The sequence below is a fragment of the Simochromis diagramma genome, unplaced genomic scaffold (genome assembly GCF_900408965.1).
Source record: "Simochromis diagramma unplaced genomic scaffold, fSimDia1.1 OVJJ01000387.1, whole genome shotgun sequence".
In the NCBI taxonomy this organism is placed as follows: Eukaryota; Metazoa; Chordata; class Actinopteri; order Cichliformes; family Cichlidae; genus Simochromis; species Simochromis diagramma.
The window spans coordinates 9,939,099-9,962,017 of NW_024387152.1; the positions used below are offsets into that span (position 1 = coordinate 9,939,099).

The 22,919-nt window shown below is 40.2% G+C and overlaps 1 protein-coding gene across 5 annotated transcripts in view; it reads right to left on the minus strand.

Annotated features, from left to right (window-relative positions):
- The window catches only part of mib2 (MIB E3 ubiquitin protein ligase 2), a 41,281-nt gene extending 21,716 nt beyond the window's left edge, over positions 1-19,565 (minus strand). Inside the window, exons 1-3 of one of the 5 annotated variants that reach the window (XM_040048039.1) lie at positions 19,414-19,565; positions 6,676-7,074; positions 5,469-5,640 (exon numbers count right to left, since the gene is read on the minus strand). In XM_040048039.1, the coding sequence (XP_039903973.1) occupies positions 5,469-5,640; positions 6,676-6,898 (395 nt within the window). In that variant the 5' untranslated portion in view covers positions 6,899-7,074; positions 19,414-19,565. The other 4 variants (XM_040048038.1, XM_040048036.1, XM_040048040.1 and 1 more) reach the window with 4 other exon arrangements.
- Positions 19,566-22,919: the final 3,354 nt, after the last annotated feature.

Below are 22,919 nucleotides of genomic sequence, written 5' to 3' on the forward strand. Positions count from 1 at the left end.
CTTCAAAATCAAACATACTTTATGGTAAAAATTTGATCAGATCTTGGTGCAAAAGAGCTGCCTATTCCCATACTTCTCGACGAGATCAAAGCCCAGCTTCCTTTCCAAGCAAACAGCTAATGGGATAAACTCCAAATCATATTAAATCCAGTGTGTTGAAAAGAAAAAAGAGCCTTGTGAGAGCCGTCATCCTCAGGGAGTCTCATAGAGACTCTCATGCTGGGGTTTCGCTCAAAGTTAGGCTTGACTAACTTCACCCCCATCGCTAGCCAGATTTTCAGGATCCCATATGTGCCACAGCAGAAAATAGCAGTGCATTTTCCTCTTAAAGCTAACCAACAGTGAGTGTGGTCTGAGCTTAGACAGGTCTGTGCCGAGAATGATGTGTATCTGAGCACAGAGCTTTCAGCCTAATCCTAGACAGCAGAGCTATCAGAAAGCAGGGCACCACAGGGCAAATCATAGACAGTGCACGCGCTAGCATCCAGTACTATGTGCATCTAGATAGTTATGCACATGCATATACAGCTTCAAACCATGAAGCTGCTAAAACAAATGCCCATTTCCTGATGGCACCATTCAGATTTAGTTTAGAAAGACTGGACAGACTTAAGTATCATGAGCACCTCTACTTATGACAACAACAAGTCAGCTCATTAAGACAAACAAACCTATTATGAAAACATGACCCATTTTTTTTGAGTTTTTTGAGAGCAGAGAAGATATAAACTGACAGATGTCCCCGTTTTCATGACAGTGAAACACACGACCTCAGTGTTTCACATGTTTGTTTTTTCAGTACAGCTTCTCTTTCAAGGGATCAAGATTTCTAATCCAGCTTGACCAAATGTCAGCGCTGCTCACAGACAAGATGAGGATCAGGGCAAGAGACCTAAACCTACTGACACAAAAGCTGGATCAACAGTCATCCAAGCAATAGCCTTTGGTATTAAAGCAGTGTAATACACACAAGGACCTACCAAGCAAAGAGAAGTCACATCTGTCAGAAAGACAAAGCTAAACTACGTGTATGTAAAAATACCAGGAGTGGGTCATGCAAATGCATTCAGAGCTTGTACCTCAAAGCAAGTTTAAAATGTCTGTCTTGTTTGCATTTAGAGCCTTTAATGTGTGAGTTGCCCCTTTACAACTGGAAAAACAGCATTAGGTTCCAGACTTATTGGTGATATCTTTAGAAATAACATGTTTTGTCATTATCTAGTACGATACTTGTTTTAATCCATACTTCACCTAGTAACGTACTAATCTTAACACATTTGAGGAGCGTTTTAAACGCTATTTTGATAAGACTGGAAAGAAAAAAAAAATCATTACACATAGTGCTTAGATCCCTAACAAAAAAATGAGAAGGAGAGACAGCTATTTTTCCACCAGAGCTACAACTCTATTCAGTTCTGTCTGGAAGAGGGAAAGCAGCAGAAATCCCTGCAGGACAATAATGAGGATAGTTTGGTTGTAGCTTAAACATGAACACACAGCAGAAAACTGAGAAGTCAGGTGGGGCGGTGAAGGATTAGGCACTGATTTGACCCAATAGGTTCGCATGTGTGGTGCTTGCGTTGGGAGAGCCGATTAACCAGCTGCATACCGACCATCTCCTCGTAAACATATGGCACGCACATATGCTGCTGTGAGCATGTAAACACATGCCTCTTTGTACCATGTAACATATGAATCTTAACTAAATGCAGGACTCTGCAGGCTTTTCAGCGCATTCGGTACATTGCAAAATTATTCCAAAACAACAGCCAGAGGCTAATAACGACCAGGCTTCATGGCTTGTGAGCATAAAACTTCGCCCTGACTCGCTCCACATCTGAGACCTGTTAAAACATGTCTTCAAGGAAGTTGAAAATGTTAACATGCTAATCCTCACAGCTGAGAATGGTAACCATGCTAATCCAGCTAAACCTGTGTAATTACAATGGAACACTCATGTACAGTACATCCGGCTCAACTCTCACACCACGTTTGTGACGGCGCTATTATATTGTCAGCATTCTGCAGCCGTTTATTACGCTGACCACCGATTGTCCCCTCAGGCCGCCGATAAGGTTTCTGCCAACGGTATGACAGTAAACTACAAATAGATCAAGCTTGCTTAAGTTGCATTTAAAGCCTTGCACATGTTTGACCCACATGAAAGGAGTCCCTCTTAACTAGCCCGAGCCCCAACTTGAGCTTCCTAACATAAATCACAGCTGGCACTGCATGAAGTCACAAACATTATGAAGGCAAGTTAAATTTGTCCTTCCAGGCAAATATCAGTGTGTCCCATGACTGCCAGATTATAAATTCATCTTTTGAAATGCTGTCAGTGAAATATGGGTCAGTGTGGTCCGGAAATAAAGAAGTGCTGTGTGTCTGGCATCACATATTGTCGACTGCTCTTCTACTTCATTCATTGGATGAGAAAAGAAGTGACTTTCATGTGATGATCTTCCAAATCTGTATCAGTGAGACACAACAATTGCAATTTCATTTTTCCTCCGATTATACAAATCTCCCTTTGATAAGACTCCAAGATATAAATACATAGCATTATAATGATATGAGAGAAAAACTGTTACTTATATCAAATGATTAAATGATCTTGGTTGTCTTGTATAATTTGCATTCACTACACTGGCTGTGTGCTGACATTATGAGTAAGTTTGCACTGACCAAAAAGACTCCTCTAGAAAAATGCTTCTGACATACATAAACAAAAGTTATTTCTAACTTCAAATACTTATATTTGAGATCTTGCCAACAGCATAAAAATTACATAAAGAACCTTTACACACTCTTCATTCTTTTAAACCAGGGGTGGGCAACTCCAGGCCTCAAGGGCTGGTGTCCTGCAGGTTTTATACATCACCCTGGGTAAACACACCTGGATCAAATGATAAGTTCAATACCAGGCATCTGGAGAACTTCAAGACATGTTGAGGAGGTAATTTAGCCATTGAAATCAGCTGTGTTGGACCAAAGACACATCTAAAACCTTCAGGACACCGGCCCTTAGGCCTGGAGTTCCCACACCCCTGTTCTAAACCATCCTCTAAACAAAGATTAATGCTGCAGGTGAAAATCCAACCCAATTTATCACCACTGTGAAAAACACAACTGAATAACAAACAATAACATCTCAAAATTTGTTTTCTAAAAGCTAAAATTTCACTTTAAGGGGGCGGGGCATAATTATAAGCCAGTACATAGTTTTCAGAAGTTAAAGGAATGACTGGAATATTTATTGGGGCAACATAAATATATCTTGTAGTCAAACAACTGAAAATATGTTGAGTCACACTGAAGTTCACCGCCATCGAGAACAACACGTGGAACATTGTGCACTCACTCGCTGTGAGAGCCGTCAATGATAAACACCGAACCACTCAAAAGACAAAGAGCTTCGACCTGTTGGAGATTTCATCCACATCGTGACAGGATAAGGTTGGCTGACTCTGATAGGCATCAATATACCATTTGTATTTTTGATTCTTTAAAAGTCATCTCCTTGAGAGCCAGAATTGAGAGAGGCTCATTGTGTTATCACTCCATTCAAAAAGGTTGCAGAAAAGAGCTACAATTTCTAAATCTCATTCATATTATAGAGCCTAGTATTTATGAAAGGCCATTTCAAACATCTTTCAAATGGAGATATTAATCCCACAACATCCTATTTTAGTCTTTGAAATCTCTGTATTTTAAGATTCTGTATTTCTATTCTTCTACACCGCTTTAAATTAGCATCTACGTAATGTGCCATGATCTCAAAGAACCCACACATAAAAGGTTTCTACAAAAATAGTAACTAACAACAATGCAAAACTGTAACATTTAGGTTGATGAATGCAAATGCTACTTACATTTACTAGCTCAAACAATTTAAAGGTGTTTCTCGTCTCAATAAAGTACAGTCTTATTTTCGGCTTTCTAAGTTTAGCCTTGTCTCACTTTGATGTTATGCACCCTCTATGAGATTGCAGCAATGCCTGTTTGGTAGATTTCAATAACAAAGGCAGGTTGCTACTTGAAATATATCACTACTATATATTTCCTAAAATCATTATCTTTGTTAATGTGTCTAAAGAAATCCCCAACTCAATGAAATAAAAAAATGAACTGTCAGTGAGTATTAGTATTTACTTGCCCAGTACTGACAAAAGGAAGGCGCTGATGTTTTAACCCACATGGAGGTTCACAGAAAGGTTTTTATTCTGTTATCTCAATGCTGTTCACAGCTGAGCCAAACAAAATTTTGACCTTAATGAAAATCAATAGTTTTGGGGAGAAACTGAGGAAGGAAAAGAAATGAGATTCCAGCTGGTGTCAGAATGCTAAATGATTACTGCAAAGGCCAGATTTCACTCAGATGTGCAATTGATGTGCTGCTCCGGTACCATGCCACCTATCCATAGCAGACGAGTACAGACCTGACCAAAATCTAAAATTCCACTTTATTAACAATACGTCTCATATTTAATTAATTAAAACAGGATTTCACAGATCAATGCAGGAAAAATCAAGCTGCACATTCATAAGCAAGCGTGTAAGAATGCATCATCCCATTTTAAAATAATGTGCTAATTGTGAGACTTAATTTTTATTTTTTTAAAGGGGTTTTAATAGAAATCAAGATTACCAAATTCTTGGGCCAAAAAAACAAAAAAAAAAAACAACCAACTTTTGAGAGGAAGCCATTTGTAAGAAGCCATGATTCATGCACCTATTCTGAGCATTTTTCGGGCAACAGACTCAGAGGAAATAAATGGAACTGTGTTGGACCTGGACGGGACTAAACTATAGAAGAAATCTGGGTCATACATATCACCTCGTTAAAATGAGAACAGGCCATCCAGCTGACATTCAGACAGTGCCTGGAGCAGTTTGGAGCTCTACTGTGAACTGATGCAGAAGAGTGAATTCTGAAGGGAGAACTCACTCCAGTAAATCTGGATACGTAGGACACTTTGAATCAGCTCACTAAACATTTATCCCCAGCAAGGAGGCGTGCAGTTTGCACGATGCCCACTTTTATACCACAGGTGTCTTGTGATGACATTCGTTAGAGTTCGTGCGGGACCAGCCATGCTCTGCTGAGGTCGTTAGAATTGTGGCTGTGACACATCCATTTTTTATTTAATGGTTGTGTCACCCTCAAATACTAACATCTTAACACATAGCACTGTAGACTAACTACAGCCGCAGCCAAAGTCCAAAGTCCAAACAATAACAATAACGCTGAGGTACAACATCACAATCACAAGCAATAGTGGCCGCATGATGTTGTTCAGAAGACTCCGACCAGACCTACAGGAATGTATGAATTCCAGATTAAGATTAAGATTTGAGGAAGCCATTATGAGGCCAACACAATTTGAAAACAGCAAAGTAGCAAAGACACCATCATTAGAATTAAATAAGGATCAGCTGTGCTGGAGAGCGAGCAGAGTCGTACTCACGGCTGGGAGTGTGCTGTCTCGTAACGCTCGAAAGCGTGGCTCAGGTCATGCTTGTTGTTCATGTAACACTGGGTGCACAGGTCGTAATCGAAGCACACCTTGCACTTCCATCGCATTCCCATGATTCCATGCTTCTTGCAGCTGTCACAGATGATATTGGAATGACGCACCCCTGGAGTGGAAAGTGAGATGTTGAGTGGGCACAACAGGCTTGATGTTTCTTTTTGTATTTTTGTTACAAAGAAACATATGTTTTGACAGAATATGTCATAACCTTCACAGCAAAGAGGACACTACCATTCATTCCCCCGTGTCTAAGTCAGTGAAACGTTTAAGGCATACGTCACATCCTTGATGATGTTACTTATTGCAGAGGGTAACATCATGAGATGTGCAAAAACTGAGGCACAAACAGCATGTGCCTCAGGTCCCCCACCCCCTTGGCTCCTCATCTCTTCTCCTCCTCTTCTTTCGCTCCATTAATTGAAGGGCAAGTTTTGTGAGGCAGAAAAATGTTGCTTGAAATGGAGCAAAAATGCTAATGAGTCCTGCATTAATGTGTCTGTCATTCAAGTTCAAAACTGAGCTGGATGGCTGATGGCTGAAGATAAGAGATGACTTACTGTACCCCGCTTTCTTTAAATGGGTTAAGTAAAGGCTACGTTCACAAAAATACAAAGTGTGTAAAGAGAATGTGTGTAAAAAAATAAATAAAAAATAAAAAAAATACAGAGTCAACTACATGGATACATTTTTCACTTTTTATCAGAGCCTTTCAAGCTAGTGCTTGGCTTTAAAAATGCTGAATTATCAGGATAAGACCAAGTTCAAGCATTTACATAATTATAAAACAAATCCTTATCAAATGTTTTTTTTTCATTTAAAAGAAGTATTAGGATTATAATAACACTATAATTCGTAGCAAACAATAACTACCTACACAAATTTGAACCTATTAAAAGCTTGGAAAGTAATCTAACCAAAGGCAACATTTTATTTTGAAGGCGCTCTTGAACATCAAAGCTTCTAGCATTTTCCTAAGCTGGAAAAAGCAGAAATAACCATTTTAACTATGAATTACTGAAAGGACTGAAAACAATACAATAGCATAGTATCGTTTGGTATAATAACAAAACTACAATCACACTGGTGCCGTGACTCAAAAGTTTCACAGCAGTTTCATATGACTCTAATGCAAATCACTTACCAATCTGAGCGTTATCATAAAGCAGCAGGTCATAGGCACCCTGGTAGCCAGTACGGTAGTTGGTTCTCGTGCCGCTGTCCCACTGCACCACCACCGTCTTGTCTGGAGTTGTAGTGCTGCCCTGACGCCCGATCTCCACCACAGTACCCACATGGCCCTCGCCATCATCTTGGTTTCCCCATTTCCAGTCCAGGCCACGCACAACACGCATGCCTACCTCCATGCTGCCTCTTTTGGGGCCTGGCCGACAGGCTGAGGGCAACGTCTGAGGCCTGGCAACGCTGTCACGTCCGCTGCTGCTGCGCCTCCGGGGCTTCTGAGGTGCAGAGCCGGCTCGTGCCGATGGTACCGCTGGTAAGGATGGCACAAGGGTTGTTTCCGGGAACAGATCAGGGGTGACTGAAGAAAAAAAGGATAAAAAGCATTGAAAGAGCAGTCACAGTAAAATGCTCCGAGTACAAAAAGAAGTTGATACATTCCACTCCTGCACCAGTGTGTTTTACTACATGTCTATCAGTGTTTGCTTGGGGACTTGAATAGCAGCATGCCATACGTCCTATTAATTTCTTAGCAGTGTTTTACTCTTAGTGGTGGATCATTCACTGGAGGTCTTGCTGTGCATGATGGCACACTTGTGGAGAAAGCAGCTGGACATCAATGCTATGCCCACCTGCACTAATCAAACCCTGGCCGGATATGTGCACATGTACACACACACACACACACACACACACTTAATTCCTTAGCAGGACAACATATTGGCCTCATTCTTGTCCTGAACGTCAACTCATAAGACTGAGCTAGTAATCATGGGGCAAAAGCTGAAAACACATAAGGTGAGATCTCTGAAACAAACAAAACAGGCATCTTTTAAGTGACATAAACAAAGTTACAATTTAACAATGAACAAAACTCTGAGTTTAAGTAATTGCTAATGAGATAAGTATTTTGTCTCACAAAGACTGGCGCTACTGGTCCAGATACGATCAGCCATTAAGCCATCAAGTTGAACTTCCTTATACGGGGGTTTCTTAAACACAGAGTTAATCACAAGAAAAATCTTACCCACACTCCCCTAGCTTGGGCTTGTTGTCATATTCTTCATGAACAAGTGAACACTAAGCTATAACAGCAAAACAATCAAATGCAAAAAAAAAAAAGCAAAATCTCACAGTATTCCTCAGTAAGTAGGGAGTAATCTGCCTAAATCTCCTTAATTAAAAAGAAACAAACTTTTGGCGTAGGCGAATAAATTAATTTAGGTTGTTTTTTTCAAAAGAAACCAAAAAGATTAAATTTTGTCTGAAGGAGAAAACATTTCACACAGCTGACTGAGTGCGCCAGTGGTTTAAACTGATGCTGCTGGGTGTTGGAGACTACAACTACAAGTAAAAGGAAGTGGCATTTACAGTAAGGGAAAGCTTGAGTCAGCAGCACAGAAAGAAACTTCTGCTGGAGACCATGATCATCAGCACACATCTAATTACATCCATTAATCACATGTGGCCCATCAGATCTACTCTTTTATACACCACATCATTACATCTCCATCACAATTTAAAGTATTCCTTGTTTATTAAAGCAATGCTATTTAAATATAGTGTGTCTCAAATAATTACCAGGTCCTTTCCTACAACATGCAATTCAATAAAGAAGAATTTGAAGATGTCATATCTTCAGTTCTTTGGAAGTACACATTATTTTGGTTGCCATTATTCACTGTAAAGCCAGGCTTACTCACACACACACACACACACACATACACACACACATATACAAGGCCTGCCTCCACATACAGCACTACCAAAGAGGCCTCTTGTCTTGCTGTAATGGAGAGGAAGAAAATTTACTTAGACAATGCAGGCATTGTAACTTGATTGCTTTGGATTTCCAGGAATACCAGTGAGACAACAGCCCTGGACTTACCAATAATGGTGGTAGACCCTAAATCAGTCATTATTTTATACCCCTACAGTTACTGACACAAACAGAGACACTAGTAACAGCAGTCACTAGTAGTGACTGGTTAAACTGGAAGTCAGAAAAATAAACAACGCAATAACAGCTTATCTGTGGCATATCAGGCATGATATCTGAAGACAATCTCTAAAAGATGATGTGGGTAGTCCATAACTTCCCTGTTCAAAGAAACTATTATTTTAAATTAAGCAGATGATGAGATTTAAGCTTTTTTCTATGAACAGCTCAAACAGAGAAAAAATTAATAAATAAATGATCTTTAAATCCACAAGTCTGTGCATATTTGTGTGAAAAAAAAAAATCCTTAAACTTTCCAAATACCCTCCATTATTTGTTCATGTTTACACCCAACATGTCTTTTAATATTGAGCCTAATAATACACCCATAGTGTTTATTAAAAGATAAACAAAAACCTTTATATAAGAGGGCGGACAGATGTTTGTAAGAAGCTGAGATTACACTTGCACGCTTATTGAGATTACAATGTCATTTAGGTGGTGACTGCTTAAACATAAAACATATGGGATGTAGGGGATAAAAGGAGGAAAAGCAGGCTGCTTATACTCCATTTTCTGTCCAACGTGACAGCTTAGCCTCTTTTGTGCACTGAAACAACATCCCAGTTATCTAATATTTCAGCGTGCACAGAGAGGAGCTGTGAGGGGCAGTGGACAGCCTTCATGAAGCTTCCCAGCATTCTGCACATGGATGCAAGTAAGAAAAGTGCTGGACGACAACACAATCCTAACTTATTCAGAGCAACAGAGTCAAACTGAAACCCTGGAGGTCAGTATATTTATACCACAGTTAAATCTGCAGTGAAGCTGAGTAAAGAAAAAGCAGTCAGCTGTCTTAGCATTCAGTGTTAGAAGCTCTGTCAGATACAGTAAAAAAAAATAAATAAATAAATAATAATAATAATAATACTAACCTATCACCTACATTTAAAACTGTTCTGCTATCCACACATACCCCCCTCCAATACCACCCACTCCACAGCCCCCTCAGTGTTCCAGAGAACCCAGTGTGACTACTGATATCTTATCATTATTAAATAGTGCAGTACTGAGAAGTAGACTAAAACATAGTGGATTCACTGGATCGCTTTACCTACGCAACTAGGTCATTTCCAGTTTCACAATTTAGTGCTGAGGAAGGTGGTGTTTTTGCCTGTGGAAAAGCTTCATGAAGATATGCACAGTGTGCACAAACGGTGAACACACAGCTAAAAGCTGTACTTGGCAAACATAATTAATAAAATATCGCCATATTCTTTAATCCCAAAGTATTTTTTTTTCCTTTTATGTTGGCAGACGGTAGCTTCCAGCCTTCTTCTCAACACACCAACTGCAGAAAAAAAAAAGATCACAGAATCCCAACATCTTAGGCAACAAAGCTGCTGTTTAAGAATCCTGAAAATAAGAGTGAATCCTGTTGAAAACGAATCACCAGCCCTCAAGTGAAGAGCACACTTTTACCTCATGGAAACATTTCAGAAAATGGTGACTACCACTTTATGCTTGACAGCAAAGCGGTACGGTTGTAAAAACAATTCAGCATGCTCTTCTATTAACAGCTTCATGCAACTTCAACTTTAAATTTTACTCTATGTTTTCATGTATTACTACATCTCATATGTAATGTTGCAAAGCAAATACAAGATTGTGCCAACAGACTTAATGATGAAATTTACTGTCAGTCTTTACTACTTCATTAGTGCTCCAACAGCCAAAATTCTGCTCAGGGACATACAGACAACAGCAATTAGTAGTTGCACAGTACCAATACTGTGTTTACATTTATAGACATATTTTTTAAAAATCACCCACAAATACATTTAAATAAATACCAGACAGACAGTTCTTTCAAACCTAATCAGTGCCTGTAGTGTAGTTTATGATAACAGCAAAAAAAAAAAAGGAGTGAGCTCATGGCATGACTTTATGCATAATGTAGGACAGAACAATAAGCTTCTCAATGGTGGTCTAGGTTTGAGAACACACAAAAGATTGTAGCCACAGTCTACGAGTTTTACAAAGCATTACAACCAATAACGATATGAGATATTCTGAATCATAGTTTCCAGATGTCAAACTCTGGAGTATCACCACATTTCGACAACTGCAAGCGAATATCTAATTAGAGCGAACAGGTGCAGGCGCAGCATGAGCTCTTTTATTCCAGAGGTCGGCTCTCCAGCGCGCATTCCTTGTACGTCTCTCTATGAGAGGCGGGGGTGAAGGCAGTCATGACAAGGCTACCTGTGTTGCTGAAATGTCACTGCCAATCTGCGACAGAGGGCTAAGACGGCCTGGATTACAGATCTCTGCCTGCAACAACAGATGGCCTAGCTTCCGTCATACACGCTGCTGAGGGCCAATATGGGAGAGTAAGGTCCGTCACACAAACAACAGGCAGACATGCCAAAATTACACACAGCAAAAACAAACACACACATTTTAAAAAAAAATGTAACAAAAAAAAAAAAAAAAACCAAAAAAAATCCTCATTGAATTATTATGTGTAGCAGCTGATCACAAAGCAAACAGCAACACTATGTCTAATTTATTTGTGCATGTATGTTGTTTGTAAAAGTAACTCAATGCTAATAGCACCCTTAATTGATTTCTTTATCTCATACAATAAATACAGAAGTTCCAAAGAAGAAAGATGTATATATTACTCACTGGTGATATTTCTTCTGCTAAAAATAAGAAATGCTAGTCAGTTCTTCTGTATTTGTACCATTTTTTATTAACTTATTGTTTACTGAAATAAAGTTAAATGCAATACAGCATAAAAAAATTAAATAGGAGAAATGATACTGATAGATACTCTGAGATTTTTTGCTGTTTGTGAATATTAACATTCACCTAAATGTATCATTAAATGAAGTGCAGCTGGGAGCAGGCAGCGATGGTCATAAATCGCACTGAAAAATAGTCCATGATTAGAGAAGCATTTCAGAATCAGTATTAATAGTAAACACATGTCCCCACTTTAACTTAAACAAAGACTGTTACATAATCTTCAGAGATGTAGGCCCACAGCCTGATAAGCTATCTGAAGACATCGATGAAGCAGATACTACATATTTACACTTCTTTATCCAACCATCAGAAAGACCCAGTCCTGCCCTCTACTCACTGAGCAGCTTCAAAATGGAAAATGAGTCAGGAGTATTATTATTGGCAGAGCCAGCACCATCAGATACGTGCTACTGTGCAAAGCTGCAAAGGCCCAGTTTGGCTGCGCGCCCAGAGACACATGTTCAAATTGGCTTATATCCTCGATTTCATTTCTAATAACAAGAGCCCGTTTGCCTGTACTGATATTCCTTTCATCACTGTCACCGGACCAAAATGCTTACCAAAGTGTAATCTATACACAAGAGTTTAATATCAGCTTTAATATCAGAAGCGAGTAAAAGCCTGCTGGAACTAGTTTACGTCAGAAACATCTGGAGGCCAGAGGAGTTGCGGGAAAATCAATAAGGACCGTGAGTAAATAATACCTGTACAAAAAGATTTCTCCAGCTTAGGTGTCGAGATTAAAAGAGAACTCTCAGTTCACCGTTTCAGGTTTCTGCTTACCCTAGCTTACTTGACATAATCAAATGAGAGCAGGTCATATAGACTTAACAGATACACCAATCTCACAGCCTCGCTACAGATACGAGATATAATATTGCTCATTTTCTTCTAACAGCATTTCCTGACCACTGCGGGCTTCCTCAGAAGGACAACGATCCTTGCTACACAGCAAAAACAGATCTGCAGCAGAGTGCGAAATACTACAAAGAGCACAAGGTGTTGATCCAGACTGACTGAGCATCCACAACAACAAGCCCAACCCACAAAAGACCCCAGCCCAAAATGAACAGGATCCATTATTGTTTGAAAATGTTTAGTTTTACAGAGAGCATATGCCTCAACAAACAGATACTAAAAGTAAGTATTTCCTCTATATTTTTATACAGTTAATCATTTCAGCTGTAATTTTTTTCAAAGGTGTAGTTTTTATTTTAATTTTAGGTAACTAAATGTTTTTAGTTACCGGTCTTCACCCATCACTATTCTCCTTGTGGCAGACACACAGGACAGTACCTAAGGTCCTGTATCCATCCCCTCATATGTCAGAGGTATCGCCCTGCACAGGAGGAGCCCACTATATTATATTATTAGGCAGGCGATTTTAATATTGTGGCTCATCTGTGAAGATCTTCAGTTCCACAATTCCAATATATGACGACCATGCACCTCTTAAAACAAATTCACACTAAACTCTTTGTTCAAAAGCATACTTAGAAAGCTTAATGGCTACAGCTTGACTCTCACAGACGTTTCCAGATAAGAAAACCTCAACCCTAGAAACTTTTAAAAAAGACATCAAAAAACTCTATGACAGCACTGTACTAATCATATTATACCGCACGATAATGATAGTCATACTCACTTCCCATGATCTTTAGTCCACTTTTGAACATGTCAGCAGCTGTAGGATTCCAGTTTGCTGTGACACCTCAAGCTTCAACTACTTTTATCCAGGATCTACTAGCAAGACCATGTGAAAGCTCCAGTCACCCCACTACCCCACCTTTCTAGCACAGTCTCAGTATTTGGTTTGCTGTGAACTTTGATCTTTGTTTTGGAACATGCAGTTTCTCTCTCTCGCCCTCTTTTTTTTTTTTGGGACAGATGACAGATGTTGCTCAAGAACTACATGCGCCTGACGCCTTATCTGGGGTGAAAAACATACTGATTCTGTAAAGAAATAACTTAAAAAACAAACAGTGCAAATCCCACAAGAGGACTGTTTTTTTTAGGTAAACACATTAGTGTGCTATAATGAGCACTGTCACATCAGAGGTACGCGAAAGCTTTGATCAGTTCATGTGTTTGCCAAGGGAGATCTTTCATACAATGAGCTGAACTCACACAAGTGCAAGTCCAATCAGGGCCGGCATAGACCTTAAATACATCATTTTAAAAGTCAATAGTGAGTCACATGTGACTACTTGCATTTGATAATTTGATTTTGTATTAATGTCACCTACAAAAACAGGGGGACATTAAGTCTTACCCACTGGCTATACCTGGCTCGCTCCATTCTTGTCTTAAAAGCTAAAAATCTATGCAGTATTCTCCGCATCACAATAATCCTCTCTAAAAGAGTCTACTTATTCGACATTTTTGACAGCACTCCCTACAGCTCTGTAGTCATTGCCTATACTAATACTGTTGAAGAACTGTGATTGGCTTCCCTGTAACTAAAATTAAAATTACTTACTCAACGTTGACACCTCATACTGAGATTATTGCAAGATCATTGCATCTGCAGGTCAGGACAAACATTTTTCGTATTGTGATTGTCACCCAGCTGTTACACAAAGAAAGAAAAACATACTGGCTGAGTGAGGTAAAGAAAAAACCTACACATAATCAGCGCAATTGACGACAGACCTAAAGTACAGAATCAATGTGACTCAGCATTGATTCTGTACTTTAGGTATTTGTATATTAAAACATCCAGGCTGTACTAACCTCACCTGAAACATATGAACTTTTAAGTCTTATCTAGGCCAGTGTCCATTTATTTGATCGAGTTTAGTTCGCTTCACCAAGTACGCAGTGTTGTGACAGCTACTTCTAATAAACACAAATGCCTGTGAGATGGGGAGACCAGTGACTAAACAACCGGCATTTGTGAATCGACACACTAAAATCCAAAAGCACTTGCATTACTTTGACAACACGTACATTAGCGTGATGCAGTGCCTGCAGGCCAGGACAAACACGTTTAGCCATTTATGTGACAGATTGGTTATAATCAAACAGAGATAGCAGCAGCCAAGCGGCCAGATGTCTGCCTCAGCACGACTGCTAGCTTTACTACAGATTGCAAAGACATGTGGCACAATTGTAGTAGCATGGCTGTGGACACATGCTGGCTGCATGTATGTTGCACATGATCAGTTTCTCTGTCTGGGAGCTAAACTATGAAATCAGGAAATATGTCTACCATATATTGCTGGGGTTTGAAATATGAACAGAATGACAGAATGGATTTCAATATTTTACACAAAAGGCAGGTAGCATTGCTTAAATGGACATCACTGAAGCTGCATCACTTGCTACATAATGCATACCCCATTTAGCTGGTTTACCTGTTGGTATAGTGATGTGCAGCAGGGTGAACACAGAGACCGACAAAAACAGGAAGGAGAGGAAGCAGCTCCTACATCCTGCTACATAAACACATCAGAGAATGAAAAATAAGCTACCAGTGGTCCCACCAGCTTCCAGCAAGGAAAATATAAAACGCCTCTTCAGCACTGAAGCCTCGTTCTGATGCACTCCCTGAATGAACCGGAGGAAGGAGGAGGAGGGTATACTGGGGGGCGGAGGAGTAGGACAGCCAGCATGTCTTTCAAGAGATATCATATGCACTTGCAAGCAGACTTACAGAACCAGCATCCTTCTGTAGTGTACAGACAAACAGGCTGTAGAGGATCAGAGCTGAAGGAAGAGGAGAGTGCCTTGCTGCTGGAGGATGCAGCCAGCATTTAGTCCTTTGTGCGTTGTGTCAGCAAGGATTACCGCCGTGGAGGAGGAGGAGGAGGAGGAGGAGGAGGTGAGAGGGAGGAGGAAGGCCAGGAAAAGCGGCTGCCTGATGAGCGCTGCATTCAGCTTGACGTTCCCGTGGTCTCACATAAAAAACAGGCCAATGGGCTTTGCTCTGTAAAGGCTTCCTCTGATGCTATACTCCATCACTGAGGGACGTGAGCATCGGCAGCACGCATGTGAAGCTGACACGCTGTGTTTACAGAAACAAAAAAAAATAAATGCAAAAACACATGCGCATCAAGCTCTGCATAAGGATGCACAGCCCTCTCTTTCATAGCCCGTGGGGACAACATTCGCTCTACTGCCAATAAGCAGACAAGCAAAGGACACAGAGCAAGGGGGAGGGGCATATGCTTCAGGGGGAGGGTCTGGATATTGTGTTTTGTGTTGGGAGATTGCTCATGGAAATGGAAAGGGGTGGGGCTGGTAATGGTTTCTGATGAATGGGCATCTGCCACAATCCTCGTTTGGGTTTTTTTTCGGTCGCAAACAGGTTTGTGCAACCACTGCTAGTCAGATAGCAACACCAGCCCAGAGATTCCTCCAAGCTCACACTGAGAAGAGACGGGCATTTGTGTGTGTGTGTGTGTGTGTGTGTGTGTGTGTGTGTGTGTGTGTGTGTGTGTGTGTGGGAGAGAGAGAGTAAGAGAGAGAAAGAGATTCCCAATGCTTTCCTAGCTTTGAACAATTATCTTCGAATGCGTCTACAGCTGTAGGAGACATCACCAATATGGATCCAAAAGTGAGCCAATGACACTCTGTCCATGCTAGCACACACATGAATGTACAGATAGTAATGCCAAGATGTGAAAAGACAAGTGCAAGCTTAGGAAGTACTTCAGACCCAGCCATATAATGAAGTTTATTACACCACTCTTGTAAACAAAGCTCCTGCTGTCTGTGTAATAGACATATATATAAAAGGAAGCATTCAGTCACCCAGTTCCTCTTCCAGCAAACGCAAAGACACGCAAACATGTCATCAGATGTCACCAGACTGGGAGGACTGCTGAAATAAAAGCCTCGTTAGAGGCTGTGAAAAAAGATGTTTTAATATAGCTGCAAGACATGTCTGATCAACCAACTGTCCCAGCAGGTACACTGGCTTTATTTAGAACCTTGATTTTATTACAAAAGACAACAGGGAACAGCAAACACATTTAGCACTGCAAAGAATCAAACGCTCACTTCTATTTATGTCCTGGGTACTCAGGCCTGGAGTATGAGACCAAGGCGTCCTCACTGCTCAGTCCAAATGCGTGCCATGAATCCAAACATACTACAGATGAAACGGTATGGAAACTTAGTGTGATGATGAAAAATTATGAATGTTTGTTTTTCCACAGAGTGAAAACATTCATTCACTGTAATCATTTAAAGCTCCAGCACATCAGCCAAGTCTGATACTAGGTTATATCCAGTGACCCCCACCCCCCAGGAGTAATTCACAAAGCTACAAATTAGTCTTTAGAAAACTGTAGAAACTGCAATGAGCCCAACAAGTGGCATAAATACAGAGGAGGCTGTATCTGATTTTAACCCGTTTCTCCAGTTGCAACCCCTTTACAAGCGTAAAAACAAACAAATGCCAGGTTTGAAATAATAATATTTTGGTCAGATGACTTAACTATGCAACATGTTATGGTATGCAAAAGCTAAATAGAGCATGCAGACATGCAATTAATCTGGCAGCAGAAGAATCATGTGTAATTACAAGAGTGGGTTAAAAAAAAAAAAAAGCCTTTCTCAGCAATGCTCTCTGTGTTTCTGGACACCACAACCAAATCTGATCAAGTTTCCCCTTACACCCTTAAATGCAAATATAGCCACACTTTACTTTTTAGTGACACCCATCAATCAATTTCTTGACAGATCACAATGGCAGCAGGAAAGCTACCACAACACACAGACCACAAACACCCAGAGGTGGTCCAAGACCAGATGAGATCTAATAGCAGCAGTGTGTTCTTTGTCCAACCCAGGGTTTCCCCAAATTTCATGTGCCCAAAAAACTCAAATGCAAGGCAGTAGGGGCAATCCTGATCAGACACAGAAATCACTTAAAATGGTAACACAGGACACAATGGAGAAGCAACTCCTTCCACAAGTTGGAGCTCTTTATCTTGGCTCACACTCAGCCCAGCCACTCCACAAAAAACAACAAAACAAAAAAAAAACAGTCATTTTGGCAATTTGCATTAGCAAATACAAGTACACTTTTAGCTCAGGATAACAGAAATAGTGACAGTTCAAACCTTCAACCTCAACCTCACACTCCATTTCACCATCACTAGCTGTAAAAAAAGATTCAGAAACACTGGAACGCCTTTACTTGGACCAGCTGATCCTGGCAGCTGTGGTTTTGGAAATGACGGAAAGCTGTTCCCAAAGGGAGAGCCAAAAGAAGATTTAGAAGACAGAGTGAGGGAGGTATTACCACGTGCTACCTTGTGAGGATTCAGGAAGCCACAACCAGACCTGGGAGGGTAACATCCTTCCAGATATTGCTGGGAGAACTAGGTCAGGTCATTGTCCAAATTCGTCCATTCTCACATGCAGCACACAACGGGTAATGTCCAATTTCAACCACAATGTTTAATGTGCTCCAAACAGCACATCTACTGGGTAATGGTTAGCGAAGTTCTGGGCTGCAGTTTTCTTCACCTGAGGCACTGTTCCATCCCAAGAAAAATTCTATTTTCTGGCACAAATGCTGCACTCTAAAACATCAGCAAAATTAGACTGTTTTTGACCTGTGGATTGCTACACTTTGTTAAACCCATTACTGCACTCCTGACGCTAACATCAAGCTCTGCTATGCAATATTATGCAGGCTTGTCAGCCAAAAATCCCCTTTTTTAGCTTAGTTAGAAAATCTACTTAAAAAGACAAGAAATGACAAGAGATGTGGAAACACTCAAAAGGTCACCATATTTTCCATCATTTACAGAATGTATCATTCCAGCCAACAATGATGGAAACACAAACCATAACAGGGCCACTGAAATCATTAATTCTAAATAATTGCTATTTTAAACAGGCCATGTGTTGAAGAAAGTTTCAAGCTTCTTCCAAAAGTTAAATCAAAGAGCATAATACCTTACCTTGGGTATTTCCACATAATATTTTCCCCATTTGTTCTCAAACGCAGTCAAGTGAACTGTTTCTCTAAAACACTGGGCACAACCGTGATGTAGGAAAGCGAGCAGGCGCTTCAGGTTATTACTGTAATGTAGATTTGTGGAACCAATAAGAGACAGAGACACAGCAGAGGGCTGAAACTATGCTGCCGAGTAGGTGTGGCTGACCAGTTATATGACCAGTTGCTGCTCCAGTGTGAGGCAGCTGCAACTGAGCTCTGATTCATCACTAACAAATGACCAGAAAGATGACAGGTGTTAAAAAAAAACAAAAAACAGTGCCACAGTCTTAGCACCTGTCAGGATAACCAGACACTGCAACATCAATGACAAAATAATTTCTCTAACAGTGCCCATCGTTCATTCTAATAGTTTTTATTCTTATGCTCCCACAGTTCTGTCTTTTTCAGCATTTTCAGTCAGGTGACAGTGAATATAAAGTTTGACCAATGCTGATGGATACAGTAAAACAACCATGACACCCAACAAACTGAAAGTAAGCCTCCTTGTTATCGATTCCCTGACCTCTCATGTGATGAAGGCGTGACACTAAACACCTCTCACAATTTGCCGGCTCAATTATAGCAAATGTTATACAGATTGTTACACTTTAAAGGCAGTCCAAAACTATTCGCTCTAGCTTAAGTGTGGCTTTTTTGAATTGACAACTGAAGTTCAAGCAGCTTCACCACAGTATAAAGATGCTGTGATTATAACAGGAAAATTAACGGAAGCCTTTCATCTTAAAGGCAGCTGGACAGACTCACATCTGTGTTCTTATTTAGTCAAAACTGTGCCGTGACACACACACAGACCTTTTTTCCTCGGTAAAACAGTGACCAGAAATCAGCGTCGCTTTTTTAGGGATGGCTGGATTCTGCGTATTACTAGCTTCTCTAACGTTAATGCTAGCTAGCTAATTCATGTTTGCCCAACCTGTACTGGTATATTAAAAAAAGAGGCAGCTTATTTTATAGGTGTAGCTACTCACCGGGTCTTTTTCCACGAATTTATTTTGCAGTGAAATAAAATTCCATATTGCTGCCTGCTATCAACGCTGACATGGTTTGCTTCAAGGCAAATAAGTATTTACAATGCTGAAAGCTTTTGCTGCACACAGCCATGACAACACGCCCATGCGTTGCGTCACTGGTGCTACCTTCACGTGCTCCTCGTGAAAAAGGAAACAAATCTTCATTCAAATACAAACTGTGTATACGATCATCGGCCACTTTATTGGGTATACCGGTTCAACTGGTCGTTAATTAAGATATCTGGACAGCCAACCCATCTTATATTATCAGCTATGGCAGCAACTCGAGGTGTTTGGGTAGATAGACATGGTCAAGACGAAGTTCAAACCAAGGATCAGAATAGGGACGAGTTGTGATTTAAGTGACTTTGAACGTGCCATGTCTAGTGGTGCCAGGATCTGAGTACTTCACACTGTTGATCTTCTTGGATTTTTCTGCACAACATGTTGTCTGATTAAAAATGTCTTGTTGATGACAGAGGTCAGGGCACAGTGACTGTAACTCGAGTAACGACTCGTTACAACCAATGTATACAGAAGAGCATCTCTGAATGCAAAACAGCACAAACCGGCTACAGCAGCAGAAGACCACACTGGGTTCCCTTCCTGCCAGCTACAAAGAAGAGACTGAGGCCACAGTTCACAGGGGTCAAATTGGACAATAGATGACTGGGAAAAAATTACCTGCTCTGATGAGTTTTGATTTCTGCTACAACATTCAGACGGTTTGGTGTAAACAACATAAAAGCTCTGACATATCCCACATTGTATAAATAGTTCAGGTTGTTGGTGGTGTAATTGTGTGTGAGATATTTTCTTGACACACTTTTGACCCATTAGTACCAACTGCGCATTGTTTAAACACCACAGCCTACTTCAGTATTGTTGCTGACCATGTCTGTCTCTTTTTGACCACAGTGTACCCATCTTCTGATGGCTGCTTCTAGCGAGATAACACACCACATCAAAAACAAACAAAAAAAATGTTTGGTTTCTTGTACGTGGCAATTACTTTTCTGTATTCAAATGACCTTCAGTCACCATCTCAATCTAGTACATCTGGGATGTGGTGGGACGGGAGATTTGAATTATAGGTGTTCGGGCGACAACTCCGCAGCAAGTGTGGGATACTGCCATGTAAACATGAACCTAAATCTAAGGTATGTTGTCAGCAACTTGCTGAATTTATGCCACAAAGAATTAAGGTACTTCTGAAGGCAATAGGAAGGTGTAACTAATGAAGTGGCCAGTAAGTGTGTTTTATAACGTTTGACTTCAAATAATAACCAATCACATTTGTCACCTGTGTAGCTTCAGTGCAAAGAAACAAGAACATTTGAAGTGATAATGCTATTTTTAAAAAACAAAACAAACAAACTTGCTTTAGAAACACAATAAATGGGTTAAAGGGAAAGCAGAACTATTTGAAACAAGATTATTTAACAGTCGTTCACTGAGCTGACTTATATTTCACGTGTCCTCCTCGTCACCTTAAATGAAGTACAACGAGTCACATAAGCTAAATGTAACTTACAGTTCATCAGTATTTATAGGATGCCAACATTTCAATAGCATTTTCAATGCATAATGTTATGGTGCTCCACTGTTTACAGCTTTTACCAGATGGGAGTGGCAGTTGTCAACATCCAGTTCATTTGCCCCTCATGTCTCTGGGCTATGGGTGGAAACTGCAGAATGCAGTATGGAGCCATGTAATTATTAAAGTAAAGCTCGGGACAGCCTTCCTAATGAAATTCAATTAAAGCACTCGACTCTTAACTGCACCGTAACTAAGGTTAAAGTGTAAAACTATCAGCTATGTTTAAGGACAAAGAAAAAGGAATACTGCAAACACGTCCAGTAAATAAAAAGTATTCAATTAAAAGAATAAAAAATAAAGCTCCTTCTGCGATCTTTTATTTAAAATAACTTTCCACAGAGGCTGTGTTTTATCATCGGTCTTCTGCTAATATTCAAATTAGTGATACTTATAGATTTTGATCATATAAGACATATAATATGTAAACAATTAGTCTAACACCGAGTCGTTACACCAAAACGTCAGAGAGCGCGTGAAATGTTTAATAACGCAAAGCCTGTGACAGCTTTCTGTGCCGGTTGTCCTAACACCTGTTCAATACTGCCCCCTGCTGGCCAGCTATGACCATGGTTTTTTGGGGGGACAATATGCACTTGTTAATGAAACTTCAACATTATTGTATTAGAATCATGTTTAGTGCCTGCTGTTAGAAATGTAATTTAGTGGAGTTATAGTGGCGTGGAGGAACAACTAGATGTGTCTGTGGGGGTTTTCAGTCATCCGGGTCATAGTAAGAAGGCGACTTGTCTTCTTTATGGTGTTTTTGTTCTTTAGGAAATGTTTGACCTCTGTGCCTTGTCATGTTAGCCAAGGCACAGAGTTGAAAGAAGAGCCACTTTGACATGATAAGACATCTGCTCTTAACCTCCTAGGACCTGGCGTCCATATATGTGGACATCACATTTTGGGTTATTTAGACCAAAATACTCAATCTTGCTCTACAAGGGCCTGATATCCACTTACGAGGACATTATACTGCTACTGTCCTATCGAAATTTTAAATGAATATCCTTATATGTTGTTCTCATTTTTCTTAGAAACAAAAATAAGGTAATTCTTTGTTTTTACATTCATCAGGTCCCAATCAGCCCAAATATCAAAGAGAAATTAAAAATGCATGCCATGAAAGAGTTCAGGTCTTAGGAGGTTAAAGGTTAAAGGTCCCTCTGTTGAGGATGCCAATGCTCAAGTTTTGAAGCAAGACCACAGAAGGTTTGAAAGAGGAATAAGAGGTCAGCTATGTCCATCATTGAACAGAGGGAGCGGCTGCCCCCCTTCCCAAGCACATTGTGTCATGTGATCTCAATAGATCACATGATAGGGTAAGGCAAGTTCTTCCAATGGTTTCACCTGAAACCTGTGGGTGGTGGTAATGACTCACACCTTGGCTCATGTGACGACAGTGGGTCAATGACCATCTCCTAAGCATAAAAAAAAAAACACTAGAATTGAAATACCTTCGTGTCTCCACCTTTTGGTTTTAGAACTGAGGAAGCCCCTTGGAAGAGAGGTGAAACATCATCATCCCCAAAAAAAGAAACCCTAAAGAAGTTCAGTCACTTTTCTAAGTTCCTTAGACATGTAAATGATCTTTCCCCGTGGTATGAATAAGACTGTGCTACTAGTCATGCCAGCTTTGTATCGCTCCAAGAACATGAGAGAAGTGTCCATATTATGAAGCATTAGTTGCTCTGTCATTATGTGTGATGCATTTTCTTTTTCATATTTGGAGGTTGTTTTTTTTCCCCACCCAATGTAAAACTAAGGATTTCTAAGTGTTTAGTGATGTTTACTTGTCTCAACCGATCTGGATTAAAGATGAGTAAGCGATCTTACCATTGATTCAAAGTGAAGACATGGCACA